This window comes from Oryx dammah, unplaced genomic scaffold, assembly GCF_014754425.2.
Source record: "Oryx dammah isolate SB20612 unplaced genomic scaffold, SCBI_Odam_1.1 HiC_scaffold_2, whole genome shotgun sequence".
NCBI classification, from domain to species: domain Eukaryota; kingdom Metazoa; phylum Chordata; class Mammalia; order Artiodactyla; family Bovidae; genus Oryx; species Oryx dammah.
In genome coordinates, this window is record NW_024070186.1 from 85,978,549 (window position 1) to 86,000,697 (window position 22,149).

Here is a 22,149-nt window from a genome sequence, read left to right on the forward strand (position 1 = left end):
TCTTCCAAAGAACACCCAGGGCTGAACACCATCTCCTTTAGGATGGACTGGTTGGATCTCCTTGCAGTCCATGACTGTCAAGAGTCTTCTCCAACACCACAGTTCAAATGCATCAATTCTTCAGCGCTCAGCTTTCTTCACAGTCCAACTCTCACATCCATACATCACTACTGGAAAAACCATAGCCTTGACTGGACGGCCTTTTGTTGGCAAAGTAATGTCTCTGCTTTTGAATATGCTGTCTAGATTGGTCATAACTTTCCTTCCAAGGAGTAAGCGTCTTTTAATTTCATGGCTGCAGTCACCATCCGCAGTGATTTTGGAGCCCCCCAAAATAAAGTCTGACACTGTTTCCACTGTTTCCCCATCTAATTCCCATGTAGTGATGGGACCAGATGCCACGATCTTTGTTTTCTGAATGTTGAGCTTTAAGCCAACTTTTTCACTCTCCTCTTTCAGAATTGTTAGGAGGCTAAATACAGTGTAAGCGAACAGGGTTCTCAGACTGACACCTGGGAACCTTAGCTCTAGGACATAGCTTCTCTACCATTCAGGAGACTGTGTGAGATGAAGCAGGGGAGCCAGGCCAACTCTCAAACAGTCTCTTCCTTGACCACATTTCCATGTACGAGAAAGAAAACTTTTGGCAGGATCATTTTCCAAACCAAGGGAACATTTGTTTACTTTCATGTATTAAGCTGAAGAAACCAAAAAGTTTCTGATGATACAATATTTTTCCAAACACTGTATTTGCTGATTTAGGATTTGGATTTAATCATCTGTTTGCAACTGTTCTCTTTACATATTTGTTCATGTTTCTCGTTTATATCAGCAACTACCCAGAACTTCACAGCCTCTTTTTTTACCCCCTTTTTTGAAGACCTCAACTTATGATAAATTTGGCCATACTGCACAGAGTTTATCAGAATTGTGTGTTGCTATTTAAAGATGCCAGATTTACACCATAGAGGAAGGGGAACTAAGATACAAATTAAAGTCGTTCCAAATAGGAAAAAGAGTACATCAAGGCTGTATATTGTCCCCCTGCTTATTTAACTTGTATGCAAAGTACATCATGAGAAACACTGGGCTGGAAGAAGTACAAGCTGGAATCAAGATTGCCGGGAGAAATATCAATAACCTCAAATATGCAGATGATACCACTCTTATGGGAGAAAGTGAAGAGGAACTAAAAAGCCTCTTGACGAAAGTGAAAGAGGAGAGTGAAAAAGTTGGCTCAACATTCAGAAAATGAAGATCATGGCATCTGGTCCCATCACTTCACAGCAAATAGATGGGGAAACAGCGGAAACAGTGTCAGACTTTATTTTTGGGGGCTCGAAAATCACTGCAGATGGTGATTGCAGCCATGAAATTAAAAGACACTTACTCCTTGGAAGGAAAGTTGTGACCAACCTAGATAGCATATTCAAAAGCAGAAACATTACTTTGCCAACAAAGGGCCATCTAGTCAAGGCTATGGTTTTTCCAGTGGTCATATAAGGATGTGAGAGATGGACTATGAAGAAAGCTGAGTGCTGAAGAATTGATGCGTTTGAACTGTGGTGTTGGAGAAGACTGTTGAGAGTCCCTTGGACTGCAAGGAGATCCAACCTGTCCATCCTAAAGGAAATCAGTCCTGGGTGTTCATTGGAAGGACTGATGCTAAAGCTGAAACTCCAGTACTTTGGCCACCTCATGCGAAGAGTTGACTCATTGGAAAAGATCCTGATGCTGGGAGGGACTGGGGGCAGGAGGAGAAGGGGACAACAGAGGATGAGATGGCTTGGATGGCATCACCAACTCGATGGACATTCGGGTTTGGCTAAACTCCGGGAGTTGGTGATGGACAGAGAGGCCTGGCGTGCTGCGATTCATATGGTTGCAAAGAGTTGGACATGACTGAGCGACTGAACTGAACTGAAACTACAGATGTCAAAAGGAGGAAGATGAAACTGATTTATTGATATTTTGAAACAAAGTTAATATATTTATTTTAATTCAGTTGCTCTCCATGGGACTTCCCTGGTGGTCCAATAGTTAAGACTGCATTTTCAGTGCAGGGGACATGGGTTTGATCCCTGGTTGGGAAACTAAGGGGGATTCCCAGGTGGCTCAGTGGTAAAGAATCCTGCCAATGGAGGAGACACAGGAGACGTGGGTTTGATCCCTGGGTCGGGAAGATCCTTTGGTGAAGGGAATGGCAACCCCCTCCAGTATTCTTGGGCTTCCCTGGTCGCTTAGATGGTAAAGAATCCGCCTGCAATGTGGGAGACCTGGATTCAATCCCTGGGTCAGGAATATCCCCAGGAGCAGGGAATGGCAACCCACTTCAGTATTCTTGCCTGGAAAAATCCCTTGAGCCTGGCGAGCTACAGTCCATGGGGGTCACAAAGAGTCAGACATGACATGTGTATGACTGAGTACATACACATGCACGCACGGGGTCTAAGATCCCACATGTGCACAGCATGGTAAAAAAAAAAAGGAACCTCCTCATCAGGGATAAGTCCACATACTAAGAATTTAGTAAATCAGCTTGTCTTGTAGAGATAATATGAATGCATTGCAATTCTCTTAAACCTGTACTTAGATTTCTTTGATGGGTTGGTGGTGAGATAAGTGGGAGTCAGCATCATCAACCTTCAGGTTCTGCCTGGTCTGGAGCCTACTTGCTTATGGGAATCATTAATTTCTCCCACCTTGAGGGGACTTCAGTATCTAGAAAACAGCTCAAAGCTATTTTTCCTGTGTGGAGATAGTGAAGGACAGGGAAACCTGGCATGCTACAGTCCATGGGTTGCAAAGAGTCAGACACGACTAAGCAACTGAACAACAACAATCCATTGATGGGAACCAGGACTCTGCCCCAAAGCTAGACTATTCTTTCTCTTGACCGTTTCTCCTTTGTCTCACATTCTCTCCCTTTCCAGGCTCCTCTATTCATAGGATTTTCCAGGTGAGAATACTAGAGTGGGTTGCCATTCCTTCTCCAGGGGATCTTCCTGACCTGGGAACCGAACCCTGGTTTCCTGCACTGCAGGCATATTTTTTTTACTGACTGAGCTACAAGGAAAGCCCTTTCCCTAATTAACAACTGCTTAAATCTGTCCATTGGAACTCAGGGAAGGTCATGGAGGCTGTGGTGGTGGTGGTTTAGTCACTACGTTGGGTCCAACTCTTGCAACCCCATGGACTGTAGCCTGCCAGGCTCCTTTGTCCATGGGATTCTCCAGGCAGGGACACTGGAGTGGGTTGCCATTTCCTTCTCCAGGGATCTTCTTGACCCAGGAATCAAACCCAGGTATCCTGCATCGCAGGCAGATTCTTCACCGACTGAGCCATGAGGGGAGACCCTTTGGAGGCTGAATGCAGGCTATTTCTGATAATCAAAGAAACGGGGGACACAGAAAAGCTTTGTGCCTGGGAGTCACACAGGGCCCTGCTGGATCTCAGGGCCCTGTGTGAGATAAACGACTAGAATCATTTTTAGCACACTAGGTTTAGGTTTTTCTAGGTTTACCTTCTCTTCACATGTACTCTTGGCTTGGCTTTGAAGTGAAGTGAAGTGAAGTCACTCAGCCATGTCTGACTCTTTGCTCCCCCATGGACTACAGCCTACCAGGCTCCTCTGTCCATGGGATTTTCCAGGCAAGAGTACTGGAGTGGGTTGCCATTTCCTTCTCCAGAGGATCTTCCCCACCCAGGGATTGAAGCAGGGTCTTCCGCATTGTAGGCAGACGCTTTACCGTCTGAGCCACCAGGGAAGCCTTTTAGCACACAGTAGATGCTTAATAAATCTTAGCCGTTATCTGTCATTCAGCTATAATATCAAGGATGTTCCCAGCCAAAGACTAGATTCTTCTGCATCACTTGCTAACTAGAGTAGCAATAAACTGGGGAAGAGAGTCTATGTATAGTGTATCAGACTGCAACAGTATGTGGATATTACATTATCCATGGAAAAGAGAAAAACAGGTAATAGCACAATTAGCTAGTACATGCAAAACTAGATTTTGAACCCAGGTTTCTCTGCTCCAAAGGCCCACCTGTCCCCTTTGAACTCTTGCTGAGAGCTCAGCATGAGGTTACAATGTGCAGTGGCTGTTAAGGTAGGGACTGAGGTGGCTGGCAGATGGCATTTGTAAAGGCCTGGAACAGAGGAATGGTAGTCCCGCTCCATTCTTCTGTTTGACCATCTGGATTGGTCAAACCATGCTTCCAGTACTGACTAGTGAGTGGGGAAACGTAGAATCGTGTCCTGTGGTGGCCTTTAGAAGGGATCAGGATATTTCACCCGAAGGAAAGATGATAGCTGTGGACATAAGAGCAGTCTTCAAACAATAACCAATTTATCAAAAGTAGAAGGGAAAGAGAATTCAGTATAATGTGAGTGAAAACTTTTTTTTTTTTTTTGGCCACACCGCATGGCTTGCAGGGTCTCCCCTGACCAGGAATTAAACCCAGTTGGCAGTGAAAGCTGAGTCCTAACCACTGGACCACTAGGTAATTCACTAGGTAAAAACTTTCTAACAGTCTGAACTTCCCAAGCTCTCCCAAATCTATCAAGGTTTTGGAAGTGATAAATTTGCTCTCATTGGAATGGCTGAGTAGAAGCTACACAAGCACTTGATGAGGTGAAGTAGACACATTTTGTTAGATGAAATCTCCATATGTTTAGTGGACATCTGTTATAGGCTGTGTATGGTACATGAGTTAAAGTTCCTTCCAGATTTGAAATTCTGTTATGAAACTAGAAGGGCTCAATAGGACCTTATATCCTGCTCAAAACTCCAACTTTGAGCACTGTATTCATTGGCATAAATTATCTTCTAATTAATGTTAAAATTAATTATGTATTCTGCTTTCCCGCCCTGAGTAACTTTTACCACTTGCTATATAGTAGGGGCAAATTCCACCATATTAACCTGGATTGCTCCTGCTCCATGCTTTCCCACGTGAGCTTCCTCTTAGCACAGAATAATTTAGTCAGGAGTATTAGGACAGGAAACTGAAGGTTTTCAAGTACATTTTAAAGGGGAAAAAATGAAAAATAAAGTGGAAAATAGTAGCAACCTCAAATATCAACCCTCAAATATATTAGTTGACAATCCTCCTTCATTCTCTGGAACAATCCTGTTCCAGTGTGCAGAACTCCACATTTTTATTTTTATGATTCTAGTCTAAGGTGATTGCCCTGAGCTTAGGATTCCAAAGTAAAGAAAGTGGATACAGGTTGTCAAATAGGAGCTGTGGGCAGAGCCAATGTAGGTTGGAGTGGCATCTATAGTAGTTACTGGGAGGACCTATACTGTGTGTCCAGCAGAGTTCTGCCATCATTGACCAAAGTGTGTTTGAAAGCATTTGAAAAGACTTGATCTGTGTTCTCTAACAGTACCTTCCCACTCCAAAAACCTCAGTCAATATTTGCTCAAGTGCAGGATGGTAGAAAGTTGAAACAGTGGGCAAAATAACAGGGAGAATCCTTTCAAGTTGATGTTTAACTTTGAGCAAGCTGTTTGTCCTGTTCACTAGAAAGATTTATGCTTCGAGAAAGGAGATGGATTAGGACCGTGGTTTTCAAACACAGGTCATAGCTCCCTGAGAAATTAATTTAATAGGTTGAAATCAGCATTTTAAAAAATTAAATAGAAAATTCCAGACTGCTTTGCACACAGCAAGAGTATTATTTAATGAAACTTTTACTTGTTTCATGTGAACATATACATATACCCATATATACTGGCTGCAGTCCATGGGGTCGCAAAGAGTCAGACACTACTGAGCGACTGAACTGAGCTCAACCGATACTGGATTGTTCAGTCAAGTGAAGATTTTACCATGGAGCCGTGGAGTGCAGTCAAAAATGTCTGAGAAATGCCGACGTCAGGGAACTCATTTAACATTTGGGCCACAGAGAGGACCCCAGAAAAAGCAAATGATTTTGAATCTTCAGTTTCTGAGTTGACAGATTAATGTATTTTATAAATTGTGATAAAATATACATAACATAAACAAGTTCACGTCTTACATGGGAAGGGAAAGAGCACTAAATGCCTTTGTCTAAAAACTAAAAACCTCCCACCCCCAACCTGCATCATCTTAGAGGCTTGGATTTACAGTGCTGTCCCTCTCTCCCATCCTCTTTGGTTTTCCCCCCAGGTTCTTGATCTCTATCCCCTGGAAGGGGTGTATGTTTTGATTTTGATACTGTGGGGCAAGTAGCAAAAGTTCCCTCTTGTACTTGTGCCTGAGTTAGAGATGAGAGTGTTTATATTCGATTGTACTTTTACATTACAAAATAGATGATTAAAAAACAGGTAGATAACTAGAATGTATTAATAAATAAGCATACATGGGCTTCCCGGGTGGCTCAGCGGCAAAGAATCCGCCTGCCAGTGCAGGAGCCATAGGAGACCCAGGTTCGATCCCTGGATCGGGAAGATCCCCTGGAGGAGGGCGTGGCAACCCACCCCAGTATTCTTGCCTGGAAAATCCCATGGACAGAAGCATCCATGGGGTCACAAAGAGCTAGACATGACTGAGCACAAATAGGCGTATAATTTGGAACAAGATTTAGAGTAGAGAAGTACAGTCTGCCTTAATAAACACACTAAAACCTTACCTTCCTTTTCAGATCTGGGCAGTTGGCTGTCGCAGACCTTGATTCACTTTTATTTTTGCTTGTATTTCATATTTGGATTCTTATTATTTGTTCTTTAAGTATAAATTCTATTTCCCCAGCCATGTTGTTTGCATTTTCAGGGGTACAGATTCCTTCCCTATCTCTATACGTGTCTTTCCTGGACACACAATGCTGTTCTGTGCTGTGCTTAGTCACTCAGTCATGTCCCACTCCTTGTGAGCCCATGGGCTGTAGCCCTCTAGGCTCCTCTGTCCATGGGGATTCTCCAGGCAAGAATACTGCAGTGGAGATCTTCCCAACCCAGGGCTCGAACCCAGGTCTCCCACATTGCAGGCGGATTCTTTACCATCTGAGCCACCAGGGAAGCCCACAATACTACTCAATGAGCATTATTGTATAAATGCAATAAATGGTAATTGATTACCTTTTCCTCTCAGCCATTATCAATAACGGAATCATTGACAGACTGGAATCGGGGCAGTCAAGTGCCACTGAAGATGAGAAAGTCGATTCCTAGGCAGGTTGATAAGAAGTCTGGGGTCCCTAAGGAGGAGAAAGGGGTCTGGGGCTCTGAAAGAGGAGATAGGGGTCTGGAATTTTCAAAGAGAAGGAAAGGACAAACTTTTTTTCCTATATTCCTTAGTAAGGATTATATAACAACAATGTATCCTGCTTGTTTCTCCTTCCTGAAAACCTTCTGACTAATCCTGATATCTTAGAATGTATATTATGGGAGTGGGTCTGGTAAGATCTTTCTGTTGTTAACTATAATCCTGTCATCTTAAAATGTAAATTGTGGGAGTTCAGTTCAGTTGCTCAGTTGTGTCAGACTCTTTGTGACCCTATGGACTGCAGCACACCAGGCCTCCCTGTCCATCACCAGCTCCCAGAGTTTACTCAAACTCATGTCCATTGAGTTGGTGATGCTATCCAACCATCTCATCCTCTGTTGACCCTTTCTCCTTCTGCCTTCAATCTTTCCCAGCATCAGGGTCTTTTCCAATGAGTCAGTTCTTTCCATCAGGTGGCCAGAGTATTGGAGTTTCAGCTTCAGCATCAGTCCTTCCAATGAATTTTCAGGACTGATCTCCTTTAGGATGGACTGGTTGGATCTCCTTGCAGTCCAAGGGACTCTCAAGAGTCTTCTCCAATACCACAGTTCAAAAGCATCAATTCTTTGGCAATCTGCTTTTTTGATAGATTGTGGGAGTGGGTCTTTATAGATTGTGGGAGTGGGTCTTATAAATTGTGGGTGTGGGTCTGGTAAAATTTTTACAACCTTGAGATATTCTTTTGATTTATTGTAGTAACTAATGAAAAAGTATTTAATTCCCTTGCTAAGACTAGCAAAGGGGGCACTCTCCGTCTCCCTTCTGATGTGTGTCAGAAGCTTTCTCAGTCCCTTTTCATACTTTTATAAAACTGCTACACAAAAGCTCTTGAGTGATCAAGCCTGGTCCCTGGTCCCAAAGCTAAATTTGCTTCTTCAGAGATCAAGAATCTGACACTGTTCACCGTAAGCTATGAAAGACAACTTTCCTTTTCTGGACAAATAACATCATTGCTAGTTGCTTAGAACTTTTCATTTTCCAGGCCACATTTACTCATTTGGCTTGGGCTCTGAACTAGCAGCACCTCATATTTGTATAACTGTGTAGTTTAAGGAGCTTTCCTACTTTTTACGGGGAAAAAAACGTTATTTTCTTGGTGAAGGAAATAAAAGCATGTTACCTCTATGTGGCCAATGGGAAAACTGAGGCATAGAGCACCATTAAGCCCATCGTTCTGCAGCACAGTTGGGACAGCTCTGGACTAGTTGGTAACTTTGAGGCTGGGGCCCTTTTCACTTCATCAGTGTCTTCTCTGCTTTACTTTTTCCTGTTATTCCTCTCTCACTGAAAATAGGAAGATTCCTGCTTTCATCTTAAGGTGAAGAAAAGGGAGGGAGGGAGAATTTTGCAGCTAATGATTCCTGTAACTCTCTTCCACCACTGGTTTCCCTGAGGTATTTACATAGAGTAGGATTTTTTTTAATACACACCACAGGAAGCTGGTCTCCTCCTCAATGTAAATCTGGCCTGAAGACATCTTCCATGTTACTTTTCCTGCCTGATCCTGCTCTATTCCACCCAGACAGACTCAACCAAAGATCTTCTCGGTGCCAGAGTAGACTGTGGTTTTAGGAGACTGCACCTGCCTTATCTCATTAAAACACACAGAAAATCTGTGAAGCAAGTATTTTTTATTCTCATTTAAGAGCTGATACAACCCAGGCTCAAGAAAGTTGAGAACTCCAGTTGCTTAACTTCAGTTTTTGTGCTCTTTCCCCAGATCTCCAGCGCTTTTATTTATTTACTTTCTTGTTTATTATTTAAACACATTGTACACCCCTCTCCAGTCTCCAATTTCCTTTATGCAAACTTCTAGTATACATGATTTTAAAACAATTTTTGTGTGCCTTTTGGAAGAACTGCATGGATTTTAGGTCTTATGTAGGTCCGTGGAAGGTTGGAAATTGAATAATATCCATTTCAGTTATGATGAATAGTTTAAATAAAGTTACCAAAAAGTTTATTTCATTGCAAGCATCCAAGTTATTGGTCTCCAGAAGTGGGAGCTAATGCTATGCAATAATGGCAACAACAACAACGAAACTCTGATTTAAAAAAGTAAAATCTTTGAACATGTGTATGGAATATTAGACAAAGCAGAATTGCCTCTCCGAATGGTTCCACAACAAAGCATGATAAATTAATTTTGATCTACTTGAAATTACAGAGGAGGGAGATCCCGCAGAGCTTCTAGGGAGAAAGGGATAGTGAAGGGAATGTAATTGCATTGAATCCCTTGTTACTAGTAAAAGCATGAAAATAAACATATAATTGACATGCTTTTTAGTGTCTTCTTTATGGTTTCATTAGGAGCCTGGTAGGCTGCAGTCCATGGGGTCCCTAAGGGTCAGACACGACTGAGCAACTTCACTTTCACTTTTTAGTCAATGTAAACATTTTAATTTGGATTTTTATAGATTATATCCTGACCTGCGGTCTCCTAATTAAATTTTCTCCACGTGGTTATAAGATTTTCACCTGGATATCAGCATTGTTTGTTTCTTTTCTTTTAAAGTCCCACCAGCCTGGGAAGGAGAAGGGACTCAGTCGACCTGCTGTCAGAATTTCAAGTTGGCCCCATCAAAACGAATCTGTTACATTCCTTGCTTTTTTTCTGTGTAGATCCACTAAGGTGCAGCGATATTACTACATAGGAGATTTTAAAATACTTCTCCTTAGCGAGACTTTAGGTCATGGCAGTATAGAGAAGGGCGGTGGACAGACATCCCTGCGGGTAGTAAGGGGAAGAGCAGAATCTCAAGGCCGGGAAACAGATTTGCATTACAGAGGACTGTTGTTGTCTCCCCCTAGGCTCTGACCTGGAGAGCGCTTTTTATGTAACCCTTTTTATGGCCCAAGACTATTCTCGCTTAGGGGCTGTTTGTAAACGTGTCTAATCTCGCTCGCTGTATATTACCGACCAAAGGGAGGGAAACGGTGAGAATGTTTGCTAAGACTTTAGAAAGTGATAACAGTCCATTTTATTTATTTATTACGCATTGCACAATCCTATAATAACAACAATGGCAAAGAACATCAAAGTTCTATTCTATCACCCTAATAAATCGCTTGTTTCTATTTTCTCTTCCATTCCCTCATGCATTAAAATATTCTGCAAAGTTCTATGCCAGTCTTAGTGATTTATGGGCAGCTTTTATACATCCGAAATACAAATTTGCATTTTCCTTTTTTAAAAAAATTACAGTTGCTTTACAATATTATGTGAGTTTCAGATGTACAGCGAAGTGATTTGGTTATACATAGATACATATCTATATTCTTCGATTCTTTTCCATTAAATATTATTACAAGATATTGAATATAGTTCCCTATGCTATACAATTACATTTTGCTTTTAATTCTGTTTTGCTTATCCTATTTCTGAAGCTGCAAAACATATATTCACAACATGGCTTTAGTGCCTACTTAATATTCCAGCAACGACAGACACTTTCAAATAAACATTTCAGTTTAAGTATCCAGCATTTAGGAGTAAACGCTAACACCATTTGACCTTGCACTGCACAGCCAGAAGATCGGTCAAGGTTAGACGGAGAGCTCCGGGAGGCAGGGCTACGGCTGCGCGCCAGCTGAGGACGCGAGGAGGAAGTGCACCACTCGCCCAACCCCTCCTGCACCTGCAGTCTGGCGCCTTTTCCCTCCGACCTCGCGTCGCGGAGTCCCGCGCTCCAGCGGAGGGCCCTCCATCCGACTGCCTGCCCACTCCTAGCCCCAGGCTGTCTTTTTCCCGAGCGCCTCTGAAGGTGTACGTGATATAGGAAGTGACGCAAGGGGGCGGGACCAAACTATAAACTGCAGGTTGGGGGTGGTTATCCCACCAGAGGGTGTCGGCAAAGACTGGTGGCGGGCCGGCAAGCAGCGGACGGGGGAGGCGCCTCTGTGAGTGACACGCGGCTGCCAGAATCCCGCCGACTCTCCTACCCTCCCCTCAGCTTGCGGGGGGCTGCTCGGAGCGGGCTTGGGTGCGACCCTCCTCGGCGCGGTCCAGCAGCCTGGGGAGCCGCGCGGGGCGCCGGGAGGCTGCAGCGCCTCCGGGTTGGCGGGCGGGAACGTAGCCCGCGTGGCGGCGGGAAAGGGGCTGTGGCGGGGAGCGGAGCCAGGCTGCAGGTGCAAGCGCGGCGCAGCGGCGCTGCGGGACGGGCTGCCCGACCTTTCCCTTACCCGTGCCCTCCCCTCGGCCCCCAACCTTGCGAATAGGTTCTGTTAGGGTCCTGAGGGCGAGATGAGGGGTGTTGCACTGTTGTTCTACGTCCTGCTATTTTGCTCCCGGCTTCCCAGGTCACCCGGATCCCTTGTCCTCACTAGCTCGCCCTGAGAAGATGCAGGCCCTCTTGGGACAGCCATAGGCTGCAGGCCCGGGAGCAAGGCGTCAGCCACGCTGCCGCAGCGCTGAGCCACTCTGCTGGGAGCACGTGGCCCTTTCAGGAAGTGTTCCCAGGGAACGGCTGTCGGGATGCGTGAATGACCTTGAGCTCGTAGCCCTTGCTTGGATTCCTCGGGGCCCTCCAGGGCCGTGGTCTCATTGTTTAAAGGGGCAAAGCTGTCCTCAACTGCATTACAATTGTGTCCTGGGCATGTAGACAAGGGTTTCTGTAAGCCGTATATTTGAACTCTAGTACAACCTGATCTTTTCGCGCTGCCTGTTGGCCTTGTGTGTGGGTTCTCAGTTTTGCTAAGAAGCCGGCTGAATCCCTTAGGTGTTCAAATTTACGAGTATTCGGATTGCTTGGCTCTTCTAACAGATGGGAGACCGTAGGAATAAGACTTCTACTTTGTGAAAGCTATGGTCTAGGGGCCAAGTAAAAGCTATTTGGATTGGAATAGGCTTTTGCCTTCAGGAAACTAGCGATATGGTATCAAAGGGCTGTGTCTGAAGATATAAAACGCCTTAAAAGCCTATTGTATCACTGTTGGCGGTGTACAGCTTTGTAGGCTAGTAATGGGGTGCGTGGGCCAGTTGTGACTTGACCCAGGTTAACATTTTGCCATAGGCTAGATTGTGGTGACTGGGTATGCCAGGGAAATTGATTGCTGGTGCTTTTTCTGGTAAGAAGGTTGAATAAGGAGATAGTTATCCTGATACAGAAGTATGTGGATACCTGATACCTTTATTTGAGGCTTAGATAGGAGTTTGGAATACTAGATGCTGATTCCGTTGTCTCTGAGGTGGGGAATTTGACCTTATTGACCAAGACATTTAAGGTGATTTCCAGAAGTGGTTTTCTGTTTTGTTTTTAATAGGATCTTAGTTCCCCAGGCCAGGGCTGAAACCTGTGCCCCTTGCTGTGGAAGCCCAGAATCTTAATCACTGGACTGCCAGGGCAGTCCCTCCCTGATTTCTCTGCTTTGAAAATTAAGGTTAGGCTCCCTAAAATACTGACTGGTCCTGCCAGGTTTTTTGTTTGTTTTGCTTTGTTTTTTTTCCTCAGTATTGGATTATTGTTGTTCAGACAGTTGCTAAGTCATGTCTGACTCTTTGCCACTCCGTGGACTGCAGGACCCCAGGCTTCCCTGTCCTTCCTTCACCATCTCCTGGAGTTTACTCAAACCCATGTCCATTGAGTCGATGATGCCACCCAACCATCTCATCCTCTGTCACCCCCTTCTCCTCCTGCCCTCAGTCTTTCCCAGCATCAGGGTCTTTTCCAAGTTGGCTCTTCGCATTGAGTGGCCAAAGTATTGAAGCTTCAGCGTCAGTCTTTCCAATGAACTTTCAGGGTTGACTTCCTTTAGGATTGACTGTTTTTGTTGTTGTTTTTCTCAATTTTGTACTGTAATAGACTCAATATGTTACACAAAATCCAGAATTAAAATTTTGTCATTGATATGAAATGTTTTCCAAAAGTCTATATGTAGCATAGTACCATTCAACTTGTCTTTGATGGAATGTTCTTGTTAAGTAATGGTGGTGGTGAACCTAGCCTGTGCGGAAGACTGTTGGGTAACGAACAACTCAGCTAACTCTGCCCTAAGGAGTGGTATTTACCTGCCTTTGATTACGTGAGTGAAGTTGCTCAGTCGTGTCCGACTCTTTGCAATCCCATGGACTGTAGCCTACCAAGCTCCTCTCTCTGTCCATGGGATTTTCCAGGCAATAGTACTGGAGTGGATTGCCATTTCCTTCTCCAGGGGTTCTTTCCAACCCAGGGATCAAACCCGGGTCTCCCGCATTGTAGACAGACACTTTACCATCTGAGCCACCAGGGAAGTCCTTTGATTACGTAGCTGTCTGTAATGAAGAAAGCTCCCAGTTCACCTTGAATCAGACAACAATTGAAAGCTCTTAAAAATGACTCTCTGAGGCCTTTTAGAACTCTTGTGTGTGTGCCCCTTCTGTCTGCTCTCTCAGATGACCACTACACAGACTGCAGGGACTTCAAGTGGTCCTGACCTTCAACTTGAGCAATCTTTTTCTCAGAAAGCTAAATAGAATGAACATTTTGCTTTGTTTTCTTTTATTCCTTCCACTGCTTTTTTATTTTAGGCTCATAAAGTTAGACTCTTAAATAGTAAAAACTTTGACCAGCTGTCTCTTTATAAGGCATTCTGGGTATACACAAGTTATGTGTTCTAAGGGCCATGCAGTTTTGTAAGTTCCTGTAATCTTTTCATTTTCACCTGCAAATGCATAAATGTCTTGGGAAACTGTTTACAAAATGGGTATCTATAACCAATTACTTGACATCTTGGAGCTCTGCCAGGTAAAGGTTAAGGTTTTTCTACTTTTTAAAATTTCTTACCTATCCAAGCTTTGCCCAGTGTTTTCAGGATAAACCAAAATAGTAGCAAGGATGGGAAGATCCCACATCCAAGGTTTTCATTATATTCCTTTTCATATAATTTCCAAATTATATGAAACGTGAACCTCATGTACATTTAGCATACCCTAGTACTGTTAAGAAATAAAGTTATCTTTACTTTGTTGATTACCACATAATTCCACATCAAATTTTGTGGGATAGAGAAGTCAGTCAGAGAAGGCTACATAGAGATGGCCCTTGAGCTGATCCAGGAAGAAATGGGTAGGACTTTAAGAACAAAGGAAGAATGTTAGTGGGTACAAGCAGGGGCTGGATTTTGTCTCATTCTGGAGAAGGTAGAGGGCAGTGAAGTTATTAGGTGGTGAAGGTCTCTAGAACAGAGCCTCAGAAGCAGACAGAGAAACTTCATTTATGTGAGCTCCAAGGACTTGGAACTGTGGCTTGTTTTCTAAATTGAAATGGGGTTGTCAGTATTAAAAAACACGTGTCTTATTTTTATTTCAGGTAAAGTGGAGTAGTGGCTTTAGATATGTTTTCTATGTAGGTGAAAGTGTATTTTGGTACCTAATCCGATTAGCTATATATATTTTGTACAGACCTATGATTTTAAGACATCCCAAAGTAGCATAAGACCTCAAGATAATTACCATATTAAAAAATTAAATAGAAAATTAATGCCACATATCAAGAAAGTAGGAATAAGATGATTTGAATTTGAAAGAAGCTTGAGACTGTAGTCTAGCTATTACCTTTGCCTGCCTCTGTCTTCCATCCCAAGGCTCAGTTTAAAACATTTCTTCCTTCCATTTCATGTTCAAAACATGTGGGGCTCTGATTTTGCTTACCTGAATTTTCATTAGTGTGAGAAACTGAATATTTTTCCCAGTTATCATTGAGAACACCAAAAATACACAAGATGCTAATATAAGTAAAAATCAAGGTGATTTTTGGGTTGTCTTTTGTAATAGATTGTTAGCACTGATGATGACATCTTGAAATAAGCTAAGTGAGAGTTGTTTGGCTTATATATATAGTCTTGTAACAGAACTACTTGTTTATAGGTTGGTATGAAAAGTTTTTCTCCCATGCTTTTAGAGCACATAGTTGTTGCAGTTAGAAAAAACATTAAGGGATTCTTTTAAATAGAAAGCTTTACTAATGGGTGAAATTATTTTGAAAGAATGACTCAATTTTGTTATGGGTAAAACTTTAGGAAGAGCCTTTGTGGATATCATTTTAGATAGAAGGAAAATGTGGATACAATTGTGTTCTTCACAGATGTGGGGTTAAATGATGGAGTTAAAATGAGAATTACCAAGGGTGTGGAGAAAAGGGAACACTCTTCCGCTGTTGGTGAGAATGTAAATTGATACAGCCACTATGGAAGACAGGATGGATATTCCTTAAAACACTAGGAATAAAACCACAAATGTGACCCAACAATTCCACTCCTAAAATTGAAAAAGACACATGTGTCCCATTGTTCATTGCAGCACCATTTACAGTAGCTAGCAACCTAGAGGTCCATGGACAGATGAACGGATAAAGAAGTTGTGGTACATAAACACAATGGAATATTACTTAGCCATAAAAAGGAATGCATTTGAGTCAGTTCTAATGAGGTGGATGAACCTAGAACCTATTATACAGAGTGAAGTGAATCAGAAAGAGAAAGATAAATACTGTATTCTAACACATATATATGGAATGTAGAAGAATGGTACTGAAGAACTTATTTACAGGGCAGCAATGGAGAAACAGACATAGAGAGTAGACTTATGGACATGGGGAGAGGGTGAGATGTATGGGAAGAATAACATGGAAACTTACATTACCATATGTAAAATAGATAGCCAATGGGAATTTGCTTTATGGCTCAGAAAACTCAAACAGGGGCTCTGTATCAACCTAGAGGGGTGGGATGGGGAGGGAGATGGGATGGAGTTTCAAAAGGGAGGGGGTATATGTATACCTATGGCTGATTCAAGTTGAGGTTCAATAAAAAATAAGTTCATTAAAAAAATGAAAATTACCTAGGTCATACTTTTTTCCTCCTCTGACTTGATTTCTTTAATGTTACAGTCTTAATTTTGTGTCTGGGGATTGAAATGGAAATAGTATATCTGTTTGCTCAGTAAAAAATATACTTATATTTTAGCTATGCAAAATCATGACATGTACTATTAACATCTGTTTCTTTAGGCTTGCACTCAATCTCCTCATTGTTTATTTACACCTTTTATTTAGATCACTTATTTGAATGTGTTGTCAGTCTTAAAATTCATTTAAAACTAGAAACCTTGAGGAGTGGCTGAGTCAGATGAATATTAAGCTGGTAAGCTGTTTTTTCCTAGAAAAGGGTGATTAAAATTGGTTCAGGGTGTTCAGGGTGGAGCCTTCCAGTTCTGGCTCTAGTGATTGGGTTTATACAGTTGAGTGCAGTGATAGTGATAAGCTTTTTGTACCAGATGGGTCAGATTGTGCTTCTAAGAGTATGAACTTTTGCTTATTGGCTCTGGTCTTTAAAGCCTGAGGATTAAAAATTGATGGGTTTTTTTTTTTGTTGTTGTTGTTAATAGAGTTTGATAGGAGACTTTTCTAATGCCAGTTTGTATAGTTTCTTTGTTTTACATTCTACATATATATCACATCTTGCTTTTTGCTGTGTGGGTGTTAAATGTGCTATGAGTATACTTTTAGAGGAAAAGCTTTAAAATAGTGTGAAATAAATGTCTTTTTATACATCTCAACATACTTTCAAGCATCACGATGTACTCAAACCAAATTAATTAGAAAAATCTAGATTTCAGTTAATACCTGTGCTTTAACTTTTAAGACTCTTGGTTACAGAGGCATAGTTTGCTTTGAAAAAAGTTAAAAGTAATTTCTTAAATTTCTGGAGATGAGAACATGCTCTCTGTAAAACCAGTTTTATAGACAGCTGTTGGACCTCATTTTTAGGTGATCAGTTTTCAGCCTTGAACAAGTCACTTAAGGGCTCAAATAATTGGCCTTTTCATCTGTAAAATAGCATACTCTATGCTTTTCTTTTATCTATTCTTTTTTGCACCAAAGATCGATCAAATCATTTGTTAGAAATTGTTCATTTGATTAGAAGGATCGGATTTTCTCTCCTTTTCTATTGGCATGATTTGTTACCGATATGTGTAGCATAACCAGTCTTTGGCTTAATTTTACTTTTGTTAGCTTTTTCTTTTTCCCAGGTGCCAGGTGTCTTTTGTATTTGCCCCTTTTCTTTGTCTAGTAAATTCAGTTAAAGTGAACTATTTGAAAGTAAGTGACAGACATCACGATACTTCATCCTTAAAATCGTTGGCATTAATCTCCCAGCAAGGACATACTCCTCCAAAAAATGCAATACCGTATCTAAATCTAATATTGATACAATACTGTTGTCTAGGATATAGTCTGTATTCAAATTTCTTACTTCTCCCAGTAATATCCTTCAAGTTGTCCTCAACCCACCTCATCCCTCCCTCAATTCAGTAGCTAATCAAGGATAACCCTAAATTTAGTTGTCATGTTAAACTATCTTGGTTAAAGATCCTTTCTAGAAAGGTGATAATATATTTTAAAGTAAACTTGATATATAATACTTAATGGAAAGTCCTCACTAGTCTAATACGGTCTTATCTGTGTTAGATATCTCGTTATGCTAATTCTCTGTTTTGTGTTTAGGCTCTTCTGTGTGGCAGCTCAGAATGATGGATCAAGCCAGATCAGCATTCTCTAACTTGGTATGATTTTAAGATGTATTTCTCTGTCACCAGTTTGCAAGAGTCTGAAGCATATGAGGATGCTTTTCACCCAGTAAGCAAGAAAAAATACCCAAAGCTATCATCTCATTTATGTTTAAGTGGTGGTCTTGAGGTGTAATAGATCTCACAAAGGAAGGTTATATTCAGTCTTGAGTAGAGTTAATTATGGAAAATCATATAAGAAGTTTTCAGGGCATAGTGAAGAGATAGTCAGGTAGTTCAGATAAACTAAAGAAAGCATTGGTCAAAATGTCTATCAATAGACATGATAACAGAAACTCTGAATGAAAAAGCTGAATGAGATGAAGGCCAGTGTATGAACCAGCCCTCTTCTGTTATTAACAGAACTCGGCACAGGGAAGTGTGCTAGCTTGAAAAGGGAACTTCTTTTTCCTTGAGAATGTACAGCAAGTCATAGTAATGGTCCAATAACACCTGATCAAGCTTCCTTTAAATGTCTCAGTTCCCTTTCTTCTCCTTCATAATGCTTTCTTTCTTTTTTAAATCTCAGTTTGGTGGAGAACCATTGTCATATACCAGGTTTAGCCTGGCTCGGCAAGTAGATGGTGATAATAGTCATGTGGAGATGAAATTAGCTGCGGATGAAGAAGAAAATGTTGACAGTAACATGAGGGGTAACCAAACCAGTATCACAAAACCGAAAAGGTTAAATGGATATATCTGCTACGGGATCATTGCTGTAATCATCTTTTTCTTGATAGGTAAGAACAGTCATTCAAAACTTTAAAAATTCCTTGTCGTCAGCTCTAGGAAGTTTGTTCATCCAGCTCAGCAAACATTTATGTAGTGCATTGTGCAAGATACTAGGAATACAATGATGCCTAAGATTTTAAACCTGCCTTTGAGGTTAGCTTGGTGGGAGAAGAGCAACACAGGAATCATTTCAGTGTAATGTGCAAATGTTACACTAGAAATTTGCACAGGTTATTTGTAGCATAGATGCGGGACCTGAGGATTCACAGAAGGCTTCTGGGAAGAAAAGTTACCTTTGCTTTAAAAAGCTAACTGTTTAAAATGAAATTATTATATAATAGATATAATAATGGTTTAAAATAGACAAAGCTGGGATGTGTTATTTACTTTCAGATGCCTTATAGTTTAAATAATGCCAGCATTTTCAAGGGATAACTGAAAATATTAACAGTTCTTACAGGAACAGAGTATAAATGAAATTCTTTGAGTTCAGCTCTGAAACTTTTTATCCTTAGGATTTATGATTGGCTACTTGGGCTATTGTAAACGTGTGGAACCACAAGGTGATTGTGGGGAGCAGGCAGGAACACAGCCTTCGTGCCCAGAGGAGACAGAAGCTTTCGAACCCGAAGAGCAGCTTCCTGGAGTGCCTCGCATATTCTGGGCAGACCTCAAATCAGTGCTATCAGACAGACTGGATGCCGTAGACTTTACCAGGGCCATCAAGTAAGCCTGAGCTGCTTCACAAGTTCAACCTCAGTGCCTAAGCAAATACTATTAGGTGCCATGGAATAGAACAAGGGTGATAGTCTAGAGGAAAAGCTGTTTAGAATAGGCAAGACATTTTCAGTTAAAGGGTAGTCAAAGTGAAAGTATTAGTTGCTCAGTGGTGTCCAAATTGCTACCCCATGGATTGTAGCCCACTAGGCTTCTCTGTCCGTGGAATTCTCGAGGCAAGAATACTGGAGTGGGTAGCCATTCCTTTCTCCAGGGGATCTCCCCAACCCAGGGATCGAACTCAGGTCTCCCGCATTGCAGGCAGATTCTCCCCCGCCCACCCCCCACCTTTTTTTTAAAAAAGAAAATTCATAGGCTCTTGGTCTTTTTGTCATGTGGTTCTTTGTAGCCTGTTGCTTGCTGTCAGACTTTGTTCTTCTCTGATTTTCCATCTCATCCCCCTGTAAGTCATGCTGAGCCCTGCTCAGTTCAGTCGCTCAGTGGTGTCCGACTCTTTGCGACCCCATGAATCGCAGCATGCCAGGCCTCCCTGTCCATCACCATCTCCCAGAGTTCACTCAGACTCACGTCCATCGAGTCCATGATGCCATCCAGCCATCTCATCCTCGGTCGTCCCCTTGTCCACCTGCCCCCAATCCCTCCCAGCATCAGAGTCCCTTCCAATGAGTCAACTTTTCACATGAGGTGGCCAAAGTACTGGAGCTTCAGCTTTAGCATCATTCCTTCCAAAGAAATCCCAGGATTTCTTTCCAAAGATCTCCTTCAGAATGGACTGGTTGGATCTCCTTGCAGTCCAAGGGACTCTCAAGAGTCTTCTCCAACACCACAGTTCAAAAGCATCAGTTCTTTGGTGCTCAGCCTTCTTCACAGTCCAACTCTCACATCCATACATGACCACAGGAAAAACCATAGCCTTGACTAGACGGACCTTAGTCGGCAAAGTAATGTCTCTGCTTTTGAATATACTATCTAGGTTGGTCATAGCTTTTCTTCCAAGGAGTAAGCGTCTTTTAATTTCATGGCTGCAATTACCATCTGCAGTGATTTTGGAGCCCCCCAAAATAAAGTTTGACACTGTTTCTACTGTTTCCCCATCTATTTCCCATGAAGTGATGGGACCGGATGCCATGATCTTCGTTTTCTGAATGTTGAGCTTTAAGCCAACTTTTTCGCTCTCCTCTTTCACTTTCATCAAGAGGCTTTTTAGTGCCTCTTCACTTTGTGCCATAAGGGTGGTGTCATCTGCATATCTGAGGTTATTGATATTTCTCCCGGCAGTCTTGATTCCAGCTTGTGCTTCTTCCAGCCCAGCATTTCTCATGATGTACTCTGCATAGAAGTTAAATAAGCAGGGTGACAATATACAGCCGTGACGTACTCCTTTTCAGTTCTAACTGTTGCTTCCTGACCTGCATATAAATTTCTCAAGAGGCAGGTCAGGTGGTCTGATATTCCCATCTCTTTCAGAATTTTCCACAGTTTATTGTGATCCACACAGTCCTGCTACTATCCATAAAGGGGTCTGCAGCTTTTTTCATCCTCTAGCTCAGGACTAACTGACAGCCCAAGTCTCAAGTATTTCTTGATTTCTTCTGGTTCTTACTCAACCCATACCCTAAGAAGTGTCCTTGAGGTTTCTGTCTTTAGACTTTTCTTTTTTTGGCTGCACTGGGTCTTCAATGCTGCGTGCACAGGCTTTCTTTAGTTGGAGTGAGTAAGGACTGCTGATCTTTTACCTTTCGTTAACCCCAAATAGTTTCAATGGGACAATAATTCTTTCGGTCTTAAATGAGAAATCTTGGCATTTTTACTTCTTCTGGTGAATATTTTTGTGTGTACTGTACACTAGGCATTATGGATAAAGTGAGGGTGAGGCTATAGTCTCAAAAAAGATTACATAACTAATGTGATGTGTGTATTTACAAAGAGTCATGAGATATCAAAACGAAGAGAGGAGTTTTGCTTCTGGGATATTCAGAATGCTTCAAGAAGTGAAATTGAAGCTGTATGTCTTGAATTCACCAACAGTAACACTGTCTTTCATTTCGTTACAGCAGATCTTATGGAAACTACTCATTCCCCTAAAATTACCCTAAGCAGATATATAGGGATGAGGCTTTACAGTAGATAAAGAGGTTTAATTTCTTCAAATATAGATGCCTTCCCCCCCCCTCTTCTAAGCTTGTCTCTTTCTGGTTAATCCAGAATTTTGGGTCATGGTTGTTTTATTGAGTTATGCTTTTAAGGCAACTTGCTTGATACTTGAGTTCAGTGTTTAAGTTAAACTTTAGTTCATTTAACAGTGAGTTTTTTCCCCTCCAGGATGCTGAATGAAAATTCTTATGTCCCACGTGAGGCTGGATCTCAAAAAGATAGCAGTTTGGCTTTTTATATTGAAAATCAATTACGTGACTATAAACTCAACAAAGTCTGGCATGATGAACATTTTGTTAAGATTCAGGTCAAAGGCAGGTATGTTGAAAGATGGTAACCTCATTTTATAGAATTAGCTATTCTCAGGTGTGCTAATTATTGTCTGACTCTTTGTGACCCCATGGACTGTAGCCCACCAGGTCCCTCTGTCCATGGAATTCTCCAGGCAAGAATACTGGAGTGGGCAGCCACTCCTACTATCTTGCCTGGTAGGATCTTCCCGACCTAGGGATCGAACCTGGGTCCCTGCATTCCAGGTGGCCTCGTTACCATCTGAGCCACCAGGGAAGCCCTAATTATAGCAAAAATGAAGTCGCTCAGTCGTGTCCGACTCTTTGCAACCCCATGGGCTGTAGCTTACCAGGCTCCTCAGTCCATGGGATTTTTCTAGGCAAGAATACTGGAGTGGGTTGCCATTTCCTTTTCCAGGGGATCTTCCTGACCCA

At 42.0% G+C, this 22,149-nt stretch overlaps 1 protein-coding gene across 1 annotated transcript in view; it reads left to right on the top strand.

The window, feature by feature from the left end:
- The first annotated feature begins 11,076 nt into the window (after positions 1-11,076).
- TFRC (transferrin receptor) overlaps positions 11,077-22,149 on the top strand; it is a 30,758-nt gene continuing 19,685 nt past the window's right edge. The window contains exons 1-5 of the mRNA XM_040249637.1: positions 11,077-11,157; positions 17,739-17,797; positions 18,330-18,540; positions 19,048-19,258; positions 21,593-21,742. Of these exons, the coding sequence (XP_040105571.1) occupies positions 17,762-17,797; positions 18,330-18,540; positions 19,048-19,258; positions 21,593-21,742 (608 nt within the window). The 5' untranslated portion in view covers positions 11,077-11,157; positions 17,739-17,761. The remainder of the gene's footprint in view (positions 11,158-17,738; positions 17,798-18,329; positions 18,541-19,047; positions 19,259-21,592; positions 21,743-22,149) is intronic.